The sequence below is a fragment of the Hemicordylus capensis genome, chromosome 7, assembly GCF_027244095.1.
Source record: "Hemicordylus capensis ecotype Gifberg chromosome 7, rHemCap1.1.pri, whole genome shotgun sequence".
Classification (NCBI taxonomy): domain Eukaryota; kingdom Metazoa; phylum Chordata; class Lepidosauria; order Squamata; family Cordylidae; genus Hemicordylus; species Hemicordylus capensis.
Window position 1 is genome coordinate 35,514,220 of NC_069663.1, and position 12,637 is coordinate 35,526,856.

Below are 12,637 nucleotides of genomic sequence, written 5' to 3' on the forward strand. Positions count from 1 at the left end.
TTCTGCTTTACATTTGTTATGTTTTAACTCTGCACTACCATCCCCTAGAGATGCATATATCAGGCCATATAGAAATATGATAAATAAATAAATGAAATAATAAAGAGAAGACTAACGGGAGATATGATAGTCATTCTCAAATATCAGGAAGGCTACTACATGGGAGGAGGCATGGATTTGTTCTCTGTTGCTCCTGAGAGCAGGACTAGGACCAACGGGTAGGGACGTGCACGGAAAGGGCGGGGGGCGGTTCGAAGGCGGGGGAATTATCTTTAAAGGTGGGGGAGGATGCACTTAGCCCCGCCTCCACCGACGCTCTCTTAAAAACCAGTCCGGCAGGGCAGCAGCTTAACCCCCTACCACCCCGTCCTCTCCTCGGACTGGAAGTAGTGTGTGTGCATGTTGCATGCACCCAACGTGCGCATGAGTGAGTGCAGCATGGGTGTGCATGTGCACATGCTACTTCCAGTCACTTCTCATCAGAGCAGATGGGGCGGCAGAGAGGTACACTGCTGCACCTCCAGATTGGTTTTTAAGCGAGCGCCAGTGGGGGAAACATGGCGGGAGGGAAGTGCACCCTCCCCCGCCCTTAAAGTTACCCCCACCACCACCTTCAAACCGCCCAGTATTTGAACCTGTTCAGAGGCCCATAAAAGGGCCCCTCCAAACACACACACACACACACACACACACACACACACACACACACACACACACAGAGAGCTCCACTCCTTTTCTCTTCCCATCTCCATTACAGTTTCATTTCTCACATTTCAGGGAAATTGAACATCCAAAGATCCCACTATAGCAACTGTGATGTGTGTTAAAACGGCTGTTAAAAAAAGGGGGAGTGCAATTCCGCTGTTAGGTGTCCGCTGCTGTCTCACTCACTGCTGGACCGGCCTGGTTCACAGCCACCCAGCATCACAACAGCCATTCCGAGCTGGAGGTATGTGGGAGCCAGAAGCCAAAAGGTGGAGGTCAAACCCAGAAGGAAACCAGCCAGAGGGAAGGGGCAGTGCATTGCCCACACAGGAAGATCAGGGAGTGGTTTAGCAAGAGGGCCTTTCATCAGGCTCAGGGAGGTGGTTGCCTCAAGCAATGAATTCAGTGGGGCCCAAGTTGCTGCCTCCTCCCCACTGGCACAGGGCAACACCCCACCTGCCAGTGCCTACTCCTCATCCTCCATCCCACCTCGCCCTGCTCCAATGGAACCACCCACCGGCCATTGTGGTGCCACTGTGACTCCAGTGGTTCCTGCTTCTCCCCTCCCTCCTCCTCCTCCTGGAAGGAGAGTGGTGCTGGTCATTGCAAGCAGCAGAGGGGGAGCTGACAGCAGCCCCCCTTCTCTTCACCCCACACCCCTTTACAAGCCTTCCGAGGAAGATCCAAACCGTATAAGCTTTGCAACGGGGGTGGAGGGAGGAGAAAGAGCTGCCAACAGCCTCCCTCCTTTCCCCCATGCTGTTTTGAAAGCCCATGAGGGGTTCCGATGGGAGGCTCTGAACAGGCTTTTGGAGGGATGAAAAGGGACCGCCAACATCCTTGCCTTCAACCCCTTTACCCCCTGCAAGGATTGAACTGAGAGCCAGGAGCTCCAGATGAAACCCCTGAAAACTTTGTTACTAGCACGGAAACTAGTTCCTCTCCTTGCCCTGCAGGCATCAGAGTCAACCCTTGAAAGCTGTGAAATGGGTGCAGGGTGAGAAGCAAGGAAGGGGCGGTCAGCAGCCTCACGCCCCTAAAAGCCTCTGGGGGCAGGACACCCCCTGGTTCTGGGAGAGGGAAATCAGCATTTGATGCCTCACCTCAGGTGTCCAAAGACCTCAAGCCGTCCCTCTTGAGGAGAGCTGTGCTGTCCGGGACAGCGGGATACATTTAAGGTTTCATCCAGACCAAACAAAGGAGCTGCTGATCAGCAGGGGAGTCAGTCCAGGGTTGGGGGCAAAGGGTGGCCTAGATTGGGCAGTGCTGCCCTTGAAGGATCAGCTTCATACTTTGGGGGCGCTTCTGGACGCAGCTTCACTCCCAAGTAACCCTGTAACAGCCATGGCTTCTCAGCTGGGGCAAGGAGTTGTGCAGGAGCAGACAGAGCTGCCAATAAGGGCCTCTCTCTGCTCAGTCACCTGCTCCCTTGCGCTCCTCTACTCGTTCTGGCAAGAGCAAGATTTCCTGGGAGCTGGGAAACGTGAGAGGAGACGCCAGGGGTGTGCAGGACATGGAGGACTTTTAGCGTCGTCCCTGATCCGCTGACACCCTCCCCCCATCCCAACACACGTGTGCCACATGGACGGTTCAGATCCATTGGTTTTCCCGCATTCCTGGAACACATTACAGCTGCTTGTAATCTTCATTAAATATTTGAGTCATAGTGCTTTATTTGGCCTGCAGTATCTGGTATGTTACTAATAATTAAAATTAGTTTTTTGTGGGTTGTTTGTTTAAAAAAAACAAAAGGAAACAAAAGCGAAAATGCGTAATAGCAATATTCTGAAGCGGAATAATAAACATATTTTAGAAGAAAAACTAGATTTCCACCTCCCTTCCATCACCACGGGCAGAAATTACTGCTAAAGGCAGTGTGTGTGAGGGGCGGGGGGAGAGGAGGAATGGATTTTTTGAATTTAACCACCAACCTCTGGGTGTTCTGCAGAGGCTTTCAAAAGCAACATTTTACAAGACTTTTTGTAAGCTGCTTCCAGGACTGAAGCATTTGTTTCTTGGATGGAAAAAGTCATCATGCAGTGGGAGGGTCCTCTAAACCAGTGGACAGCAAATGATGCCCCTCAGGCAAAGTCCAGACGCTCACCGGAGGAAGCCCCACCCCGTTCCTGGCCCTCTGCAGGATGGCGAGGAAGGGGAATCTGGAGGGGGGACAGGGCGGCTGCTAGGCAGCAAGTTCTGTGGGTGTTAAGTGAGGGGGGCCAGAGCTGACCGAGACATTTCAGTGCCCCCACACACACACGTTGCACGATCTGTCGAGATGAAGGGTTCTTCCTCCTGGATTTTGCTGTGGGTTGCATCATTTTTTTTGCCCCAAGATCCTCACTTACAGAGCTCTAAACACTCACGCCTTCTTCCTCCAGATCTAGCCTGTCCAATGGCTGGCTCCTTTCCTGGGACACCCAGTCTTGCCTGCAGACCTTCCTTCTCCTCCTCAGCTGATTCAATGAGCTCTGCACACCACCAGCAGTCTTGCACAAAGGGCTCCCAGAAGAGCCAACAGGGCACCACGAGATTCTGTTGCGTCTTCCTATCCCGTCCAGCGCCAGCTACGGCGCCTCTGGAGTCTGAGCCTGCTGCATGTGGGGGCTCTTCTGTGTGATACTCGCACTCGCCTCTCACCCAGACAGATAAGGCAGAGCTTCTCAGGTTGCTGTCAGGGCTGCTCTTGCCCTGGCAAAGCCATGATTCTTGATACAACCCACCAGGAAATTATCCTGCCTACGTCTCATGGAAATTAATGGTACTGAGCTAGCCTTCTTCATGGCATGCTTGTTTTCCATGCACAACCAATACTTCATGCATTCAAACAGTCAGTCCCCCCCATCTGCAACTAGAAAAAACCACAGCCCAACAGCATCACGTTTGGCTTATCCTCATCAGATTTAGCTCCAGGCAAGTCTCATCCTTGCAGTCCATCCACTCCCTTTGTTGATTAAGGTCAACTCATGGACACATTCATCAACTCGGGTTTTACTTCTTTTTTTGTAAGCCACAGTTAAATCACAGCTCCTGGATTCAGGCAACACGTAAGACCGTGATTAGACAAACCAGAATCACTGTGTCACAACTCTGCACTCCAAAAGAGAATTTCTTCCAGTTAAAGGCAACTGGATCAAACCCATCATGTGTTTCTGTGAAGTTTTTTGGACCGCTTGAACCAGGCCTATATAGTATCAACCTCATGTCTACGGCCACACTACCCTGAACGCACCCGATCTCGTCTGATCTCAGAAGCTAAGCAGGGTCAGGCCTGGTTAGTATCAACCTCATACATATGTGCAAATAAATATAATGAGAATGTGTTTCATCCACATAACTCTATCTTGTATCCCCGCACCCTTTGTCTCTTGTGCTTCATAGCTGGCTGTGATATCTTGTCCATTAGAAGAGCACCCAGCCATTTCCACACCCAATATTTTACATGTAAGGCAAGGCCAGCATGTAGCAAGGAACGCCAACTCTTTCTGCAGGCCAAGCAATTGAGTGTGATCTGGAAGTTCTTAAAGAGATCATGATCAAATCTTTATTCCAGTCATTGACCAATAGACACAGAGGTCAGAACAACAACAAAAAGATGATGACGGCAACTTATAGAGATCAGAGTTAGGAACGTAGGAAGCTGCCTTCTACCGAGTCAAACCATGGGTCCATCTAGCTCAGTATTGTCTACACAGACTGGCAGCAGCTTCTCCAAGGCTGCAGGCAGGAGTCTCTCTCAGCCCTATCTTGGAGATGCTGCCAGGAAGGGAACTTGGAACCTTTTGCATGCAAGGCAAGCATGCTGGTGCTTTTCCCAGAGCATCTTATCCCCTAAGGGGAATATCTTTCAGTGCTCACATGTAGTCTCCCATTCAAATGCAAACCAGGGCTGACCCTGCTTGGCAAAGGGGACAATTCATGCTTGCTACCACAAGACCAGCTGCCACATGTCCTGCTCCAGTCTATTGCAGTTGAACATGATTTGTTCTTCTTGGATGCTTCTTCATGGGAATAAATGGAAAACATTCCCATCTGATGTTCTTACCAGCCCAGGTATATAGGACATGCTACGGGCCTGGGACCCAACACCGAGTGATGTGTCTGCCATCTGAAGGGAAGGCACACTGACTGGAGATAAGGGCCCTTGGGAGACCTCCACTGCCCTCCTCCCTAACACACTGCCCACAATTCATCAGAACAAGTCAGAGGGTCTCACACAGATTGCTAAGTTGGTCGGCCCCAAATGAAAGCAAAGGCATACTAAAATATTAAAGTATATTGATGATGATGAAGGAGGAGGAGGAGGGGGAGGGGGAGGGGGAGGGGGAGAAGGAAAAGGGAAAGGGAAAGGGAAAGGAAAACCAAGCATTTCTGAATTTAAACCACCATTCAGTTTTCACACAAGCCCTGGAAACATTAAACAATTGGGAACATGTTCAATGGCAGCTACTGCAGATTAATAGCTTTGCAACAACTCAAGACTGTATTTCTCCTCAAACAGCTTGTCAAGCAAATATAAATTAGCTACATGAACATGTCTTTATTTGTGACGGTAACACAACCATTGTAAATGCATTACCTTTTAATTTCATATCCAGCAACATATTTAATTATATCCGTTGCTGACATCCTCTCCCCTTCATGAGATTATCTGGAGCAAAGGAAGTATTCTACCTCGTGAACAGACACTGGCTGGGTCACCTGAAGTGAGTGAAAATCGCCTACAGGTGATCACAGAGGGAGGCGCTGATCCACTGGAGGACGGGTGGTTCCTTCCTCCCTGCTTCAGGTTGTCAATGCGGCCACAACGTCGCATAGGGCCCCCTACCCTGAGCATCTGATCGAGAAGAGCCAGCCCCACATTCCGCCCCCGACACCAGGCAGGGGACCTCAGAGCCAGTGCTGAGTCCCAGTCCCCTGAAAAAATCTTTGCTCTCCAGGCAGAGAAGCCGTGGGGGGGGGGCGATAATTGGAGCTTGGAGATACTGAAGATCTGATTCCTCCTCCAGCACTTGTTGGAGCAAGTTCTTCACTCAGAGCTCTCCAGACGTCTGCAACCCCAACTGTCTTGCCTTGCCTCCTGTTGGATCTCAAGGGTTCTTGCATACAGGACAGGACACAACAGTTATGTCTGGGCAGCAAGCGAGAAATTAGGGTAGGTTTGTATGCTCTCTCAGGAGCTGTGGGGAAAGGGCAAGAATGGGGAACCCATGAACTCTGATGCCACTGTGCGTGGCGAGGCCATGGGGCCTACAGGGTGGGGCAATGTCAGGGCAGTGACATGTTGCTAGATTCAGCAATGACTCCGTCTGCCGAAGCCAGGCATAGACTCAAGCTGGGGGCTTTGCCTGGAAACAAGGTCCAACGAAGTGTTCCGTCCTGCATGCAAGAACCCACGAGGTCGATCAGAAAGCGAGGCAGGACAAAGGAAGGCAGGTTGCTGCATCTTGGAGAGTTCCTGGTGAGCAGCTCGCTCCAACATGGTAGGGTCCCAACTCACTGCCCAAGACTCGGCCATGACTATCGACCTTGATGGTTGCAACGAGATCTGCACCAATGCTCTTGAACACGACTATGGGTCTCGGACACATCCGCAGGAAGCGAGGCCCCAGACTATCTATTTATTTTTATTTATTTTATATTTATTTATTTGTTCATTCATTCATTATATTTTATATCCCGCTCTTCCTCCAAGGAGCCCAGAGTGGCGTGCTACATACTTAGGTTTCTCCTCACAACAACCCTGTGAAGTAGGGTAGGCTGAGAGAGAAGTGACTGGCCCAGAGTCACCCAGCAAGTATCGTGGCTGAATGGGGGATTTGAACTCAGGTCTCCCCGGTCCTAGTCCAGCACTCTAACCACTACACCATGCTGGCTCTAGCATCACAGTTCCAAGAGAGATGTTCCCCTTCTTCCTTCTGCTACTCTCCCTTTCTGGCAATACTGACAGCAAATAGATTAGGACGGTATGTGATACAAATCCCAAACCTTGCCAAATACTAATGAAAATTCTAATGCGAGGTTTAGAACCAGCATCACATTAGCCTGCATTCAACTCTCTGCTCGTTTTGGCTCTTTTGTCCTCACCAGCATTACAAGCAAAGCGGTGGCTGAAATCCATCCACGGCACTGCTTCCCAATTTTCCGATAGCTGAGGCATAGCAGTTCTTCTGAATACGGGTTTTACCTTTCTGCTCTTTTGGTGTTGTCTTGTTAACATAAAAACCAACAGCTAAATGGTTACTGGTGAAATTAATGATGGTTAATGGTGGTTAAATGTTGAGTCTCCTCTAAATATTGTGTGCTGTTTTATTGTTTCAGGTTAGCCACCTTGAAATTAGATAAGATGGAATAGATTTATTAAGCAAATGTGGATGGTATCACATGAAGCTGTTTTATACCAAGTTAGACCCAGGGAGGGGCCCTTCCCAGTCAGAATCTAAGACAAGGGATCTTTTGCTTGCAAAGCAGGTACTTCACCACTGTGTGTTCATCCCTGTGCTTAAGCATCAAGGTAAAGGTTAAGTGTTCCATCAAGTTGATTTCGACTCCTGGCACCCACAGAGCCCTCCTGTAGTCTTTGGCAGAATACAGAAGGGGTTGATCATTGCCTCCTCCTGCGCAGTATGAGATGATGCCTTTCAGCATCTTCCTGTACCACTGCTGCCCAATATAGTAGCAGCGAGGATTGGAACCAGCAACCTTCTGCTTGTTAGTCAAGCATTTCCCCTCTGCACCACTTAAGGGGGATCTTCCCAGAGTGACCCCATCATATTACAGTGCTCACACATTCAAATGTGCATCGGGGCAGACCTTGCTTAGCAAAGGGGACAAGTCATGCTTGCTACCACAAGACCAACTCTCCACCATTGTCTCCTCCCGTGCAGTATGAGATGATGCCTTTCAGCATCTTCCTGAATCGCTGCTGCCCAATAGTGTAGCAGCGGGGATTCGGACCGGCAACCTTCTGCTTGTTAGTCAAGCATTTCCCCACTGTGTCACTTCAGGTGGCTGTAGGCATACTTTATTCTTGCCCTCCGAATGGAAGGAGTGTAGCAACTCGCCGGAAAGAGGCAGAGGGAAGCCTGCTCTGAAGGCAGGAGATGTGCCTGCCTCTGCATTATATGTGCGCCCAGATCCTCGAATCATTCCAGATGCTGACACACATTTTTAAAAAAAACTGTCCATCCTCACAGGGTGAATGGAAGAAGGCATGCCTAGCACCATTCAGGAGCTGTTCACTAATTATTTAATTAGCTCACTACTCACAGCCGGTGGTCAATCCTCTCAAGTCGCACTGGTCTGGGAGCAATTTTGGGAAGGGCAGAGCTCCTGGCAGCTTCACACGTGCAAACCAGACGCTTCAGTCCTTAACACAACCCCTAATGGTTCGAGCTGCCGGGCACAGAAGTCTCTGGCTGAAGAGGGCCATTCATGGCAGTTCACTGAGCTCATGGCGGCTTTTAGCAGTGGGGCAACCTTGTGGAGCTCCACATCAGTCGGGTGCCTTGGGAGAAAGGAGCCCCACACCCTGCCAATCATTCAGAACCTGGCCCAGACCCCCTGCAGTGTATTTGCTGCTCCAGCCTCCCTGCTGGAAAGCAAGCGAGGGATCGCCTGCCCCCAAACCGAATGCCTGCTCTCTTTTACGAGGAAGAGTTATTTACCACAGACATGAAGAGCAACAAAACGGTGCTTACAGGGGAACATTGATTTATTTTGCTCCAAGCAGATGGAGCCGGTGTTATTTTAAGACTCTCGCACGCATGATTCTGTGCATCTTTTATTCTGGGTTCTCGCTCTCAGTCACAGCGGCTTGTAAGACAGCAGGCGGCGAGAGATAGGTGACAAAATGCTGAGCGTGCCACTGGCGTCACTGGCGTCAGCCTTCCACTGTGGACAGATTACAGTACCACCCTCGGAGCAACACTCTGAAACGGCAGCAGTCTAAACAGAGGGCTCCACAGAGATCCTTGCCAGGGGCACAGGTCCCAGCACGCAAAGGCTGAAACGGCACTTTACAGGGAATGCATGGCCACAATCACCCCTCTCTCCTTTCCACATGTCCCCTCTAAAAGGGATGCTGGATCCAACTTCATCATAGAGTATCCCTGTATCCTCCTGCACTCTGCTTCCCCAGACCAGCATTCCCAGAACCCAGGCTTTAAAATGCTGCCTTCTGCACAAGTTCATTCTAGAGTGGCCTTGTATTGCGTGTTTTTTTTAAAAAAAACCTCCCACCCCCCTTCAGCAACAGCAGTATACGAACATAGAAAGCTGCCTTATACCAAGTCAGACCACTGGTCCATCTAGCTCAGTCCTGTCTATACTGACTGGGAGCAACTCACCAACGTTTCAGGCAGGGGTGTCTCCCAGCCCTACCCAAAGAGGCCAGAGGTTGAACCTGGGACTTCCAACATGCAAGCAGATGCTCCTTCACTGAGCTATGACTCTATCCCCTAAGGAAAACATCTTGCAGGGCTCACATGTAGTCGCCCATCCAAAAGCAAACCAAGGCAGGCCCTGTTTAGCACAGGGCTCGACACCACAGGACCAGCTCCCCTCCCCATTAACCCTGAGCCCATCTAGCTTGGAAATTCTTGCGACTGTTGCTACTGATAGTACATCTTAATTTGAAATGACAGGGGCAGGCAGTGAGAATATTTCCAGTGGCAGCACCAAGTCCTAATTCTAGGGGCAGGAGAGACAGAGGATCTATTCACAGGACTGGGAGGGCAGGGGGGAGGCTGCACAGTCCTTACTTTCCCCACAGATGAGCCAACGATCCCTACTAGGAGTGCTAAATGCGCTCCCACACGACCCGATCTCCGGATGCGTCCCAGCCTCCGGATATCCCACACAATGGGTCCTGGCATCTGGGTATCGCACAATGCACTGTGTGCGGTACATTGGGGGAGACGGGTGTTCTAGGCTTTTTGCAAGCATCCCACACTGACACACAATCCCAGAGCCTGGGTTAACGGAGTGCTCGCTCCGTTAACCCAGGCTAGGGGTGTAGGGAGGCTGGCGGCAGCCCATGTACGGCCGCCATGACCCCCTGGCCCGGCCTTTTGCATCTGATGTCAGTCGCAGGGGCCTGGCTAGCCAAGCCCCCGCGTCTGATGTCAAGACGCGGGGGATGTGGTCTCCCTCCCAAACGGGGCCATGTGGCCCTATTTGGAAGGGAGATTGGCCCACGCTGCGTTGGGCAGCGTGGGCAGGAGTGACTCTCAGGCAGAGCCGTTCTGGCCGCACTGCCAATGCAGTGCGGGCCATTCTCTCTCCTAAATGGGTCCACGCGGCCTTTAAGGCAAGGAGAGTCACTCTGGACATGCTGCCAAGGCAGCGCAGGCCAATTTCGGCTCCAAACAGGGCCGCGCAGCCCCGTTTGGGACAGAAATAACACACACCCCGTGTCTGACGTCAGACGTGGGGGGCGTGTCTGGGGCCACACTTGCGGCCTCTGATTGGTGGCGGCCCGGGTTCTTTGAACCCGTTCGCCCGATGGTGGCTCTGCCCATGACCCAGGCTAAAAGACAGGGTTTAGCACTGCAGAAGTTTGAAACCCACTTGAAAGCCGGGTTTAGCACTGCAGCCGCACTGGGATCCACATGGATCCTGGAGGTTTGCATGGGTAGCTAAGCCCAGGCTTGTCTGACTAAGCCTGGGATTGGCTGCTTGGGAGAACAGCTTCAGAAAGTGAATCCCAGGGTTTGGCTGGCCAGCTGGGGCCTTACGTCATAGCCTGTGTCTCCTAACACTTAACCAGTCCCACTCAGGTGACAGAATAGAGGCAAAGGGACCGTGGTGCTTCTGCAAGCTGGGTGAGGGCTTATTTTGGCCCCAGACCTCTTGAGATTCCTCCTCAGGCCTATTCTAAAATAAACCCACGGTTAGCAAGCTCAACACGACTCCTGCAGTTGTTAAAGACAGATAGCAATTCTTTTTTTTCTGAAACCACATTTGCCATGCAAAAAAGCCAAGGCTACAGACAGTTACATCCAAGGCTTTCAATTCTAGTTTGCCAGCCCTGTGCTATGGAAATTCATTAGCAAGGACATATATCAAAAGTCAAGGGCCCACCGCTGTTATGCTTAACCAAGCTATCAAAAAATATGCAGAGAGTTGTCATTACAGTATGCTTTTAAAAGCTCTTAATAGTGGCTATAACGGCTTCAAGTGCCATAATGAAATCTCCCCTTTATGTGCAAAACTCTAGTGCACCATGAACGTCATTCTGCAGTTAATTCCACAGTTAAAATCATATATTCACAGATGAAATTGTATATGCATACCATTGCTTACAGTATAGAAACTCTGGAGTTCCTGCACCACTACCTCTACCAACATCCAGAGAAAACCAATGAGAACCCTCCCTCAAGAACTGCCTCATCCTCTGTGTTGCAACACTAGCTTTAAAAGAAACAGCAGCCCCTGTTTTCAGGACACCGTCTATATATCAGATGAAATCTGCAAGGGTGCACACAAAGTTGCCATCCCTTGCCTTTGCAATTTTCCTACTGCAGAAGTTCTCCAAAGCCTGCGCCTGAACATCTAGACATCTTTCAAAGGCAATGCAACAAACAATAAAATACAAAATGAAGACACTTTTGGTGGTTAGGGGCAGAAAGGGATAGCAGGATAACTGGTTAGCCACCCTGAGCTCTTGGGATGAATCAGGTTATCCATTCAACTTCAATTACAGCTGTGCAAACAAGCTCCTTTTCTTAGAGGATATAACAGACATCAACTGCTTCAGTACTTATTCCTGACAAGGATCCCATTGGGAAGTGGTCCTGCTAACTGAGCAAAGAGGCACCTTAAAAAGTGGTGATCATCTTATATTTAGCAGGGGGAGAGCAACTGGCCCTATCTACCCCCAGCACAGCATCCCTCCAGTGGCTGTTGCTGGTGTCCAGCTTATGTTTCTTTTTTTAGATTGTGAGTCCTTTGGGGACAGGGAGCCATTTTATTTATTTATTTATTTCTATGTAAACCACTTTGGGAACTTTTTGTTGAAAAGCTATATATAAATATTTGCCGTAGTCATTGTACTGTCTCAATAGTCCCTGCAATGTATTTACAGACCCTCCCATCACCGACAACACTTGTTTCCGCCATTATGGCATTGCACAGCTATTTATTAACCACTAGAAAACATTATAGTGCCTGCCATACACGTACCAGAACACCTCCTAACACTTCAGGACAGCCTCTATTTCCGTGGTGTGTACTGTGGTCAGGGAATGCAACTAAACTCAGACACGTTTATTTTGGTTTTATATCAGCTTGAATGGAAGGGCTTCAAAGAATCATGGGAGATGACGTTTGGTGAGGGTACTGAGAATTCTCTGTTGAAGGTCTCTAGCTTTTCCCTGATCCCCAGAAATATGATCCCCAGCGTTCCCTAGGGGAGAGTGGATGACAATGAAGCTAGTGTTTGTCTGCATTGCCGACAAGATACATCCTGATTTTTGCCAGAGATAATCCCCATTTTGTGCACAAAGAGTCACAATTCTACACAACATCACACTGCTTGAAGATATTACATCTCAACTGTTCCTCATTTACACAGCCTCAAATACTCAATCTACACACCAACAGGTTTGGGAGGCAGACAATCTCCAGCTTCTACAGAAGGAAAACAGGGTGGCCTTCTTACCATAACGAAGATCCTTCCGTTCCTGTGACTTCTAAAAAATCATATCCATCTTCTAGCTGGAAATCCATGAACACCAGTGCAATGGTGTCCCCGGGCTCTGCTAGAATGGTCCATGTGCAGTCGGCGTTGTTGCTGTATTCCGAAGGATAGTGGGGGGTCGAAATAATTCCACTCTGCCCTCGAAGCGTCCCGCCGCACGCATCGTCAGCTGGAAGGCAAAAACCAAATGTGAGCTAGGTGTGCTTTGCTGAAGAGACGAGCACACATGCA

General features: G+C 49.8%; 1 protein-coding gene across 6 annotated transcripts in view; it reads right to left on the reverse strand.

Moving 5' to 3' along the window:
- The window catches only part of CSMD2 (CUB and Sushi multiple domains 2), a 684,208-nt gene that overhangs the window by 423,185 nt on the left and 248,386 nt on the right, over nt 1-12,637 (reverse strand). For all 6 annotated transcript variants that reach the window (XM_053267555.1, XM_053267553.1, XM_053267554.1 and 3 more), the window contains exon 5: nt 12,368-12,575. In XM_053267555.1, the coding sequence (XP_053123530.1) occupies nt 12,368-12,575 (208 nt within the window). The remainder of the gene's footprint in view (nt 1-12,367; nt 12,576-12,637) is intronic.